This window comes from Grammomys surdaster, unplaced genomic scaffold (genome assembly GCF_004785775.1).
Source record: "Grammomys surdaster isolate TR1022 unplaced genomic scaffold, NIH_TR_1.0 204, whole genome shotgun sequence".
In the NCBI taxonomy this organism is placed as follows: domain Eukaryota; kingdom Metazoa; phylum Chordata; class Mammalia; order Rodentia; family Muridae; genus Grammomys; species Grammomys surdaster.
This window is the reverse complement of record NW_021604649.1, coordinates 1,757,019-1,770,147: the sequence shown is the minus strand read 5'-3', so window position 1 is coordinate 1,770,147 and position 13,129 is coordinate 1,757,019. Positions and strand designations below refer to the sequence as shown.

The following is a 13,129-nucleotide window of genomic DNA, read 5'->3' as shown; positions in this document are numbered from 1 at the left end:
TTCTCTCATCTATAAATGAGAAATTGGAACAGGATCCACAACATTTCTATTAAGATTTCATTGGCTGGATGTGGTGATGAATAGTGTAATCCTGGCTACTTGGAAAGTTAAGACCGAAGCATCACAAGGTCCAGGCCAATCTGGGAAATATAGCAAGTCTTAAAAAAAAAAAAAAAAAGCCGGGCAGTGGTGGCGCACGCCTTTAATCCCAGCACTTGGGAGGCAGAGGCAGGCAGATTTCTGAGTTCGAGAGTTCGAGGCTAGCCTGGTCTACAGAGTGAGTTCCAGGACAGCCAGGACTACACAGAGAAACCCTGTCTCAAAAAACAAAAAACAAAAAAAAAAAAAAAAGGAAAAGAAAAGAAAAAGACCTGGAGAAATGGTGCGCCACAAGTTTTTAATTCCAGCACTGGGGAGATAAAAACGGGAGGCTCAGAAGTTCAAGGCCACTCTCAACTGTATCCAGTTGAAGGCCTGCCTCTCAAACAGAAAACAAAGAACAGTTGTGATGATCCACTGCTTGGGAAGTGGGGATAGAAGGACCAGCTCAGTTATCCTCTGTAATATAATGACAGCCTGGGTTAAATGACACTCTGTTTTTAAAACAAAAGGTACCTGCCTAACATGCCTGAGGCCCTGGGTCCTATCCCCTGTACCATAAGAAATTAGATTAATGCATGTAAGCTACTTAAACATTGTCCAGCACTTGGCCCGAAGTTATATTGCAGGGGATATTTTAAAACACATACAATGACAAAGGAATATCAATAGGATTCATTTACCTATTTTTTATTCTTCACTTCAGACAACCCAAAAAAACATTACTTAGTTGATGTTTAGGTTTTTTTTTGTTAGCTTGACACAAATTATGATCGCTTGGAAAGAAGGACCCTCAACTGAGAAAATGCCTCCATCAGACTGGCCTGCAGGGATACTTTGTAGGGGCGTTTTCTTGGCTAATAACTGACGTGGGCAGGTGAGTCTGGGTTGAAAAAGCAGGCTACAGCAAGCCTTGAGGAGCAAGCCGGTAAGCCGTGTTCCTCCACGGTCTCTGCTTCAGCTCCTGGCTTGATTTTCAGCCCTGACTTCCCTTAGCAATTTAACAACAAAAGTTTGTGCAACAATATACCCAGTGAGCCATCTCCATCCTGCTTGCTTACTTTTTGAAGTAGGTTCTCACTATGTAGTCCAGGGTGGCCTGGAATTGACTTATGTAGGCCAGACTGGATTCGAACTCATGTTCCTCCTGCCACCCTCCATCCCCTACATCACCCTCTTATAGGATTACTATTATGCTAGACTTAACATCTTGAATTTCAGCCTTGGAAATTCTGTTTATGACAGAGAGGAATACTCAAGATACAGATTCTAGTTTAAGGTGTACATAACAGACGATTGGCTAGTTTCCTTAGGTCAAAGCCCCACAGCTTGTTTTTCCTAATTGCATCTTGTTATTAAAATACTCAAGTTTCCTAGGGGCGACCATCCAAATCCAGTTAGTCCCAGGGAACACACACATGGATTCTTCTCATCGCATAGGTGTTTAGAGATTCATCACTGCTTTAGGAACTAGAGAATGTTCTAGGAGTCAGACTCTGCATATATTTTATTTGCCTGGCCAAATGTGTGCTGCTAAGCAGCCTAAACCACTTTCGTGAGAAAGTCTTATTTCTGACTTTTAGCTACTGGTTGGTATACGCACCCCCGTGCTTCTGATCCCAGTATATTATCCCTGTCTATACAAAAGGTGTCAAGGGGAAAAATGAATAGAACTCAAGGGGTGGAGCCTCGGTCCTTGTACGGGAAACTACAGTCCTTTAATGCGCCTGCGAGGCTCCCACGCCCCAGGAAAGGTTCCTATCGATTTGCTCTGTGCTCCGCAGCTCTTTCTGGTTGCAGGCAGCCATCTTGCCTGGAGCCTGAGACAGGGAGAAGAGAAGGAACGGGTGACACTGGGCTCAGAGCCGCCGGGGGACCTCAAGAGCTAGGGGTAGCCCCGGAGGTGGTCCTGGGTCCTGGGCAATGCTCTAGGACCAGAAAAGGGAAGGCGGAGGGCAGAAAGCTTGATGGGTGGGGAATGTCAAATAAGACTTGCTATGGGGGGGAGGGGCGTTGCTAAGGCAACTGGAGAGGGCGGGGTCATGTCTGAATTGCTGCTGTGAGTCACCGGAGTGCTGCCCAGGAAAGGCAGGGCTGGGGTGATGACCACGCTAACGACCCAGTGGGATTTTGCGACATCACCTGTGTGGAGGGACTTCGTATCTATGGCAACTGTCACCTGGTGGAAGGGGCGGAACTAGATTTCCTCGGCCTGGGACGCTGACATTCCAAGCCCTTGCCCTGCAGGCTCCCGCAGGCAGAAGCACCAAAGAAGGAAGCCAGGGAATGGCCGCGGTGTGGCAGCAAGTCTTAGCAGTGGACGCGAGGTGAGGCGTGGGGTTGGAGCCCATGGGAGCGGAACTTACTGTGGTGCATGAGCAATGGCGATAAGTGAAGCTGGGCGGAGAAGTTGGCTGATGCGGCTGCGTAAGCATGCGCAGTAGCTTGGTGTGGGATAGTCCTGCGGTGAAGTGGCCGGGGCTGGAGCAGGTTCTAAAGAGCATGCTGGGAAAATGCGGTTTGAAATGGACATGCGCAGACTGTCTTTGGGTGGGTAGTGGAAGTCAGGCTAGTGACTTCCTATCTAGTCCCTCATTGCCTATCCTCTTTCCCAACTTTTCTTGATATCACTACCCTACTATTATTACACAATTGCTACCCCATACTAACCTCTACCATTACCTTACCCTAACCTCCATTGATGTACATTACCAATCTGATGTATGTCATCATGCTAGACTGATATTACAGTTTGCCCAGACTGACCCCAACAGAGCTGCAAATTGACTCTATTGTCACCAGACTGACCTTTTCATCATAACCACTAATTATTGTGTAATTACCCCATCACAATCCCAAGAGAAATCCTCCTTTTGCTGCTCTTGATCACTCTTACCATCCCAGTCACTGCCAAACATTGTACCACCCTATGCCTCGAGCTGATTTATTCCCTCTGTCCTGTGCCTGCTGCCTGCCCTGCCTCCTGGACCCCACAGGTACAACGCCTACCGTACACCAACGTTTCCACAGTTTCGGACCCAGTATATTCGCCGGCGCAGCCAGCTGCTGCGGGAGAATGCCAAGGCTGGGCACCCCCCAGCACTGCGTCGGCAGTACCTGAGGCTACGGGGCCAGCTATTGGGCCAGCGCTACGGGCCACTCTCTGAGCCGGGCAGTGCTCGTGCCTATAGCAACAGCATTGTCCGCAGCAGCCGCACTACCCTTGATCGAATGGAGGTGAGCTCCTGGCTGTACCACCTGCCATGGTATTTCCCCTGCCTCCGTAGTCACCACAGCCTTTGGTCAAACATCAGTGATGTACAAAGTACTGTTCCAGGGTCTTGGTTTTTTGTTTGTTTGTTTGTTTGTTTGTTTTTTCGAGACAGGGTTTCTCTGTGTAGCCCTGGCTGTCCTAGAACTCACTCTGTAGACCAGGCTGGCCTCGAACTCAGAAATCTGCCTGCCTCTGCCTCCCAAGTGCTGGGATTAAAGGCGTGCGCCACCACCGCCCGGCTCTGTTCCAGGGTCAATAGAGGACTAAAAGGTAGTAATATAGAAGCCTAGTCAATGAACATAGATAAGCAGACAGTGAATTAGAGCAAGTCAGATTGATGAGTTGATAATTTACCATGATGTCTTAAGTAATGCTAAGATACCAATGTACAACAGACTTAAGAGACAAAAAGGAACAAGCATTTGGTGCAGGAATATAGTTCTGTGACTAGCGTAATTGCCTAGTATGCGTGAGGCTGATGGTTCGATTCCTGACATGGCCAAGAGAATGAAAAGTCACTGCTTTGAGCTAAAGGAGGGAGCTGTGTTTAATAAGGAAGACTTCTCTGGGGAGGTAACCTGACAGAAGTGAGAGAGTGATTTGAGTGGTTTTCCGGGGAGAAAGTAGTCATTCCTTGTGAGGAAAACATGTATGTACTGAGGATGCATTGAACAGGCAAGGACAGAAACGGGCACTAGTGGAGAAACTGTTGAAACCGCGCAAGAGAGCAGCAAGATGGTGGCGGTTGGCGGTTGGCACTGCGTACGGTGAGAAGAGATCAGGCCTCAGACTTCAGCTCTTCTCAGAGACTAATTTCTTTTCTTTTTGAGACAGGATCTCACCATGTAGCCCAGTCTAGCCTCAAATTCACTATGTAGCCAAGGCAGGCCTTGAGCTCAGTGATCTTCCTGCCTCAGTTTCCCAAGTGCTGGAATTAGAGGCATGCACCATGCCCAACCCTCTCTTGTTGTTTGCAGGACTTTGAAGACGATCCCAGAGCCCTGGGGGCTCGAGGACACCGCCGTTCTGTCAGCCGAGGCTCCTACCAGCTGCAGGCACAAATGAACCGTGCAGTCTATGAGGACAGGTACACACTAGAGGCAGGCAGGGGGTGGAGATTCACCAGGGGGAGAGGGGCCCTGGGGCGTGGCAGTCTCAACACCCACACCTACCTCCTATTACCCCCTACTTCCTGTTGGGGCTCAGGCCTCCTGGCAGTGTGGTACCCACATCGGTGGCAGAGGCAAGTCGGGCCATGGCCGGGGACACATCGCTGAGTGAAAACTATGCCTTTGCAGGCATGTACCATGTTTTTGACCAACACGTGGATGAGGCAGGTGAGCTAACGGGTGGCAGGGCCCATCACCAAACATTTGTTCAAACAACTACCCAAGGCGTCCTTTTCAGGTGAAGGCCTCTGGCACCACACCTCAGAAGGAGGAATTACCACTGATAAAACCGTTAGCAAATACAAAAGCCCTCTGCAAAGTGGTCTGCAAAGTTTTTGGTACTTTAGGTACTGTAAAAAGCCACAGAAACCCAAGAGAGAGCCCTTTGTAGCAGGCTGCCTGAGTTCTTGAGTTTGTTGGAAGAGTTCAAAACCTTTGCTGATCTTAACTCCCTTGCAGAGGGCAGAGTGGGCCACAATGCGTGGCTGGTTTTGCAAACTCCTGAGAGCTTGACTAATGTAAAGTACTCAATAAGACAGTACAGTTTTTTTTTACATTGCAAAAGGCTTTTGCTATCCTCAAAGTGCTTGCTAAGATTTAGAGAGCATTTTGGGAATAGGCCTTCTAAGATTACAACTGCCTTTGTCAGCCAAGGAAAGTCCTTTATTGAGGCTACCATTCCTTGTGCTCAGTGAATGTGTTGACTCCCACAAATGGCTCCTTGGCATTTGCAGTCCCAAGGGTGCGCTTCGCCAATGACGACCGGCACCGCCTGGCCTGCTGCTCACTGGACGGCAGCATCTCCCTGTGCCAGCTGGTGCCTGCCCCACCCACTGTGCTCCATGTGCTACGGGGCCACACGCGTGGCGTCTCGGACTTCGCCTGGTCCCTCTCCAATGACATCCTCGTGTCCACCTCCCTCGATGCCACCATGCGCATCTGGGCCTCTGAGGACGGCCGCTGCATCCGTGAGATCCCTGACCCTGATGGCGCCGAATTGCTGTGCTGCACCTTCCAGCCGGTCAACAACAACCTCACTGTGGTCAGGCTCCAGGACACCTGCTCACGAAGGGCGGGCATGCTGGGTCTGGAGGGCTGTCGTGGGGCTGTAGAGTATAAGGTTTAATACCCCCAAGTCCTATCACAGCAGTCCTGTGGTCAGACTCAAAGGGAGAGATCAACAAAAACGAGAGGTCATGATCTGGAATGGCCTTGCTGTGTAGACTTGTGTGTAGACTCCTGGGCTGGGGTGGAGGGGGTGGCTCATGGCCCTGGGATTCCTCTGGTCTCGTCAACCACAGTCTCACAGTTTTCTGTCTACAGGGGCTGCTGCTAGCGAGCAGGATGATGAGGCTGAAAGCTCGTCTAGTCTATCAGTGGCAGCCCCACTGTTGTCAGACTCCAGGACAGACTGGTCAAAGGGCAGAGGAAGGACATGGAAAGTCTGGCATGGCCTGGGGGGGTAGGGAGTTGAAATATAGGGGAACAACAGGCCATGAGTGAGCTAGCACTTGTGGCTCTGTCTCTTTGTAATGGGAGCAGCTCATGGCTTCAGGAGGGGGCAGTCCAGGGTGTAAGGGAAAGATGTAAAGGCGTGACAAGCCGAGGTTTTCAGACTCTGAGACTGCTTTGGTCTCATGAACCCAACTGGTCTATTGTGGGCATTTTGAGCTAAGGAGTAGGAATTATGCCTGGGTCACCTTCTGGTAATACCTGTCACAGTCCCACTAGTCCCCACGCAAAGGACTAGACGGGTCAGAATGATGGTGTGTGTATTTCATCCACAGGTGGGGAACGCCAAGCACAATGTGCATGTCATGAACATCTCCACAGGCAAGAAAGTGAAGGGTGGCTCCAGCAAGCTGACAGGCCGCGTCCTCGCCCTGTCCTTTGATGCCCCTGGCCGGTTGCTCTGGGCAGGTGATGACCGCGGCAGTGTCTTCTCCTTTCTCTTTGACATGGCCACAGGTAGGCAGACCACAGGCCTCGGTTTCAATACCCTCCGTTTTTTCTCCCAGGATTCAGTCCTTGTCTTTACCTTTGCCTCCACTGATTTAGGAAAGCTGACCAAAGCCAAGCGACTAGTAGTACATGAGGGCAGCCCTGTAACCAGCATCACTGCCCGGTCCTGGGTCAGCCGTGAAGCACGGGATCCGTCACTGCTCATCAATGCCTGCCTCAACAAACTGCTGCTCTACAGGTGGGTTCCTCCCGCTCAGGGCCATCTTGGCAGGGATGGCCTGTCCCTCCCTTCCCTCAGAGTGGAACAAGAACCTGTCTCTATCACATTAATTTAACCAAGGTTAGAGGACCTCATAACATTATGAGGATACGGTTGGAGATGTAGCTTAGGGCAGAGTGCTGGTCTAACTGGTGCAGAGCTCTGAGTTCCATCCCCAGAAACACCACACACACAGTATGTACTATAGTGATACCTGGCCTACAATATAAATACTATGCAATAATAGTAATATCAATAGAACAGAAATAGGAATGGCAGTAATAAGAACCGACATGAGCCGGGCAGTGGCGGCGCACGGCTTTAATCCCAGCACTTGGGAGGCAGAGGCAGGTGGATTTTTTAGTTCGAGGCCAGCCTGGTCTACAGAGTGAGTTCCAGGACAGCCAGGGCTATACAGAGAAACCCTGTCTCAAAAAAAAAAAAAAAACCAAACAAAAAAAAATTAAAAAAAAAAGAACCTACATTGAACGTTGCTGTGGCCAGGTCCCCCTCAAAGCAGTTTGTATGTCACCTTCTTTATCCTCATATTCAGTGGGAGAGCACTGGCGTAGCATGTATGAGGCTGTGGATCCCATTCCCAACATTATAATTATAGAAAAAAAAACCACCAGCACTTATTCCTGTTTCTTTGTTTGTGTGTGCGTGTGTGCACGCGTGTGTGTGTATGTGTGTGCGTGTGTGTGTGCGTGTGTGTATATATGTGTGCACATGTGTATGTGTGTGTATGTGTGTGTGTGTCTGCACAGCATGGAGCATATACCGAGGTCAGAGGACAACTTGTAACAGTCTGTTCTGTCCTTCGTGTAGGTTCTAGGGATCCACATCAGGTTGTCAGGCCTGGCAGCATGTGTCTTTACATGGCTCTCCAGTTCCCTTGCTTTCTTTTCCTTTCTTTGGTGCTGGGAATTGAACCCGGAACCTTGTATGTACATGCTAGTAACACACTCCTCCACTGAGAATACCCACGGCCTCTATTATTTTGTTCTTTTGATTTGGGGACAGAATTCACTCTTCCCTCTCACTTCCATCACGGTACAATTCTTTAGCTGGGGTCTATAACATAATAACCAGAATCACTTTTAAAAGGTGTGTTTTTTTCATGCTGGGCTCATGCCCTAGATCACATTACTTGGGAGGTAGAGGCAGGCTGATCTATATGGATTCAGGATGAGCCTGATCTACATAACAAGTTTCAGGTTAGCCAGAACACACAGCAAGACTCTGTCTTCAAACAAACAAACAAACAAACAAACAAAACCTAAGGGGCTGGAGAAATGGCTCAGCAGCAGTTAAGAACACGTGCTGCTCTTCCAGAGGACTGAGGTTCAGTTCTCAGCAATCATGACAGTTTGCACCTGTCTGTAATTCCAGTTCTAGGAATTGAGACCATCTTCTGGCCTTTTTAATACTATACACATGTGGCACACAGACATACATGCTGGCAAAACACCCATGCACATAAACTGAATATACAGAATTATAAGAATTATACAGAATTAAAAGTTAGTGTGATGAGACACCTATGATGCCAGCACTCTAAGGCCTGATGCAGGAGAATCACTTGAATGCATGAGCTCAGACTAGATTTGTACAATACAGTAAGACTCCATCTCCAAATTAAAAAAAAAATTCTGAATTTTATAAACATTGTAAATATCTGAGATACAGGATTCTGAGCATATATTGGCCCATGACTCATCACCTCCCTAGACTTATTCTGTGCCCTGACCTTTCTCTTTTGCTTTCTCTTCAGAGTGGTGGACAATGAAGGGGCGCTACAGCTGAAGAGAAGCTTCCCGATTGAACAGAGTTCCCACCCTGTACGCAGTATCTTCTGCCCCCTCATGTCCTTCCGCCAAGGGGCCTGTGTGGGTGAGTACTTAGGAGCAGGGAAACTGGAAAAAGGCAGAGACCAGTAGTGCAGCCAGTCTGGTTCCAACATCATGACACCCATGATTTCCTGGGCCTTGTGGTCTCCTGTGCCCTAACAGCCTCATGCCTAAACGTTAAAACATGGAGCCGCAAACAACTTGGGAACTTCACACCTGAGATACAGAGCTCACAGTATCCTAAAATTTCACATATTACTCACAGAACCTAAGGAGGTGGATGCACTTCCATCTAGGGATAGGGGTGGTACCTTGTAGACTATCCCAAGCTATCTGAGGCCCTCACACCTCACATAACTTCAAGGACTTCATAGTGGGGGTGCCACCATAGCCCCCTGATAGCCTCTCCCTCTCATCTGGACAGTGACAGGCAGTGAAGATATGTGCGTTCACTTCTTTGATGTGGAGCGGGCAGCCAAGGCTGCTGTCAACAAGCTGCAGGGCCACAGTGCACCCGTGCTTGACGTCAGCTTCAACTGCGACGAAAGTCTGCTGGCCTCCAGTGATGCCAGTGGCATGGTCATCGTCTGGAGACGAGAGCAAAAGTAGGGTTCTGCCACCCTGTGGTGCCCGCTGATCCGTCCTCTTTCACTCCAGTCTTGTGTTATAAATTAAATTCCCGTGGTTGTGTTGAAGGGCAACTCCCAGGTCTCCCACAAGGAGGCAGTAGGGAGCACTCAGGCCTCCAGTGGAATAGGGACCAGTTCCTCAATTGTGCAGTGATGTGCTCATCCATTTAGCAAGCACTTGCTGAGCCTCTGCTGTGATGTATCACGTAGGCATGCAATCAGTAGACAGGATGGAGGGCACCAACTGTGTTGTCAGGAGCTGTTCTGAGAAGTAGAGATACAGCTGTGGCCTCAACTGACAGAAGTTCCTACCCCTGTGGGCTTGCATCCCAATAGAGGAAAGCACACGGGAGACAAAAGTACAGCCATTCCTTGGTGTAGAATTTGCTTTATAATTTTTCAACTTTATGACTTTTTGACCTTCCAGTGGTAGCAAACCACATGCATATACCTAGTTCTGTTTTTCTACTTTCAGTATGGTGTTCAGTAAATTACGTGAGCTAGTCAACACTTTGTTATAAAATAGACTTTGCATTAGGTAAGTTTGCCTCCCTGTAGAGTAATGTCAGTGTTCTGGGCACATTTAAGGTAGGTGACACTAAGCTAGGGTGTTTGTTAGGTTAGGTATATTTATGCATTTTTAACATAAGATAGTTCAAGACAGATTTGTTGGGGTATAACCCTGTTTGTTGAAGACACATGTGTATATAATAGGTTATTAAAGATGAGTGCTATGAAAAAAAGTGAAGGGGAAAGATGAGGTTGCAGGAACATTAGCTTCTTGGGGCAATATCATCAGGAAAGTAATCCAAACAGGATGACATTTTAAAGATCTGAATGAAATAAAGGAAGTCATAGTGTAGGCTTAGGGGAACATCCTTGACAGGAAGAAAGGTTAGTGCTGAGGCGCTGAGCCTGGAGTAGGTCAGAGTGACTGGCCGGAGTGTGCGAGTTGACGTGAGACAGGTCTTCAGGATGTCTTGGGCCATAGTGAGGAAGGAAGCTTTCCTTTCCTGAGTGAGGAAGATGAGGCAGGCTCACACCACAGTAGGGAAATTAGGTGCAGAATGTTGAGTTCAACCCCAGGGCTTTCACTAGACTAGATTGTGAAACTCCCCAACATTGGCAGCTCCTGTTTGGGTGGACCCCACACTTCTCTGTGCTTTGAGCAGAAGTGCTGAGTTCTTGGAGGAGTACCAGATTAACATGCAGACAGCCATGGACTCTGGGGCCGAGCCATGCTCCTGCTGTGGGGTGGAAGAAATAGAAAATCTCCAAGTTCACCCCTATCTCCTCCCATGTCCATCCAGGACCCTTATTTCAGTCCTGGACCTGCTCAGAGACCAAATACTAATGTTTATTATTGGGTATTGGCAAGGAAATAAATTCCCAAATCACTCTCGGTGGTTAGGTCATGACGATAGTTGAAGGTTTAAAGAATCACCAGGGGCTCTTAGAGCTCCCAAATGCTGCTACATTCGCAGTTGGAACTTTGGCTAACATCTTGGGACCTCTGAGTTTCCAACCTGGTTAGCTATGGAACTAACAGCTCTTTGAGAGAAAAAGATAATTTCCTATTTGTTTCATCTCTGGTTTAAGAGTATGGTCACTTCCAGCCAAAAACTTTTCTGACTCTATCAGCCCAATCTTAGGCAAATGGTTATTAGATTGGAATGTCAGTGAGCTGGACTGGTCATTGTAGTCAAAGTCATACATGTGTGCCAACATCCCTAATCCAGCTTCAGGGTCAGTGATTTTTCTATGAGGACTGTAACTTAATACAGCTGAAAGGTACAGCAAAGGGTGCCAGACAGCAATTAAGTGCTAATCTTTTAAAAGAACCTCCCAAGGTTAGCAGTTCAGACCTGTGCGTTGACTCTTTTCCTGTACCAAATGGATGCACTTATTCAACCAAGGTCTGTAGGTAGCAAGAGAATTGGAGGAAATAACAGTTTTCTCTAACTTTCTTCTTTTCTTCATGCTCTCCATTTTCTGGTTTCAGGATGATTGGTGATGAATATTGTTTGCATGATTTTGGGGGGGTTTCCTTCTTGTGCAATTTTTGAGGTGGCAGAGTTGACATTCTACTTTAAATTATCTTGGTGACACTTTGTCTCACAACCTGAAGGAAAATAAACACTTTGAGCAAACAAGAAAGAATAAAAAATAATGTTATTGGTCAAACTCGGGCCTCTGTTCATTTGTCCGTCATCACTATGCCTCTGGCTTGACATCAGAATTCTGTCCATCATCCAGGCTCCTTTACTCTCCTCTTGAATCCAGACTTGGTCCACGCCCTTTATCTGATTTTGACTTGGATGCTTGCTAACTTCTACACTACTGAAAACAACTCAAGACTGAGCCTGAAAGCTGAGCATTTATTAATTATTTCCCCAACACTGCGTACCACTTCCTAGCAAAATCCAAAACCTGAGCGTCCACTAATTGTCTCCTGATCAGACTTTGAACTTGAATGTGGACTTGTGTTAGTTTTGCTCTGATGATTCTCAATCTTAACCTTATATCAGGAACTCTATTATTTGACCATTGGTTTCCTTAATAGGATCATTTCCAACCTCTATATTATACTCTATGTTTAGTATAGAGTAACATCTATGTATTGTATACTATAGAGTATGCATACATGTGTATATATGTTATATATGTAATGTATAGAGTATACATGTGTATGTATATATACATATAGTATAACATAGAGTATACAGTAAATGTTCATGCGATCGAAACTTAAGGCCAGGCCTCTGTCAACTATTCTCCCATTACTGTCTCTTAGGTATAGCCTCAGATCTGTACATTTGTTTGCTTTGTTTCTAGGGATGGAGCCTAGATCAAAATGATAAGGAAAAGTTGTACCACTGAACCACACACCTGTACCTGAGACTTTCTTACTGTTTCCTTCACCAATGTCTATCTAGGGTGACCTCAAACTCAAAAAAATGTTTTTAGACAGTCTCTAGCTAGCCTCTAGCTGATGGCTGTCTTCCTACTTCACCCTCCCAAGTGCTGGATAACAGGCATGCGCCACTAACTCAAGCTAGATGCTTTAAATTATTTTTTGTTTCAATTTCAAATAATTTTTATTTTATGTGTATGGGTATTTTGCCTGTATATATATCTACTACTAGTATCTGTGGTACCCACAGAGGCCAGAAGACAATGTTAGATCCCCTGGAACTGGAATTACAGACAGATTTGTGGGCCACAGTGTGGGTGCTGGGAACCAAACCTGGACTCTCTGAAAGAATAACCAGTACTCTTAGCCACTGAACCATCTCTCAAGCTATCAGATATTTTAAATTCTACTACTGTTGGTGTCCATACGACCTGCCCTGAAACCTGGACCTCTGTTAACGCCTCTGCCATCAGGACCTCTCCCTGCTCTCTTAGCCTTAGTTTCTTGAACTCTTCCATCGGTGTCATGGCATCCTGTACTCTAGCTTGAGACTTTTCAAGACCTGCAAACTGAATCGAGGCCTAGGCTAATACATGAGCAATGTTCCTCAGGTCTGAAACCTGGAAAGTTGGGCCTCTGATAGTTTCTTCACACTCAGTACTTTTGAGACCTCAGGAAAGTAGTCCCTGTTGAGAGTTTTCAGCTCTTCCCTCACACCCTGGCCTCTACTTTTTCCCTCCCCACTGACCCCTGGCCTCTATTTTCTATTCCTCTCGAACTATTCTGATCTTGACCTTAGGGAACATCAGTTCCTCTGGGCATGCTTCACACCCTTGTGTCTGCCAACTATTGCATGACCATTTTTATTTTGTTCTAATCATGAGCTCCTCCAACCTGTTTCACCACTAATGCCTTTTTGGTCTCATCCAGTATTGAAATTCTGGATGAATATTCTTTGGCTCAACCTTGAATC

General features: G+C 47.1%; 1 protein-coding gene across 2 annotated transcripts; it reads left to right on the top strand.

The window, feature by feature from the left end:
* The first annotated feature begins 1,916 nt into the window (after positions 1 to 1,916).
* On the top strand, positions 1,917 to 11,426 carry Wdr13 (WD repeat domain 13). Of its 2 annotated transcripts, XM_028770763.1 has the most exons (10): positions 1,917 to 2,002; positions 2,347 to 2,426; positions 3,096 to 3,336; positions 4,351 to 4,460; positions 4,580 to 4,710; positions 5,277 to 5,584; positions 6,330 to 6,510; positions 6,601 to 6,742; positions 8,538 to 8,656; positions 9,038 to 11,426. In XM_028770763.1, exons 2-10 carry the CDS (start codon positions 2,386 to 2,388, stop codon positions 9,220 to 9,222), a joined length of 1,458 nt encoding a protein of 485 aa, XP_028626596.1. In that variant the 5' UTR covers positions 1,917 to 2,002; positions 2,347 to 2,385; the 3' UTR covers positions 9,223 to 11,426. The 2 variants fall into 2 exon arrangements, with proteins under 2 accessions (XP_028626596.1, XP_028626597.1); XM_028770764.1 differs by lacking the exon at positions 1,917 to 2,002 and having other exon boundaries at positions 2,120 to 2,426; positions 2,838 to 3,336.
* The last annotated feature ends 1,703 nt before the right edge of the window (positions 11,427 to 13,129 follow it).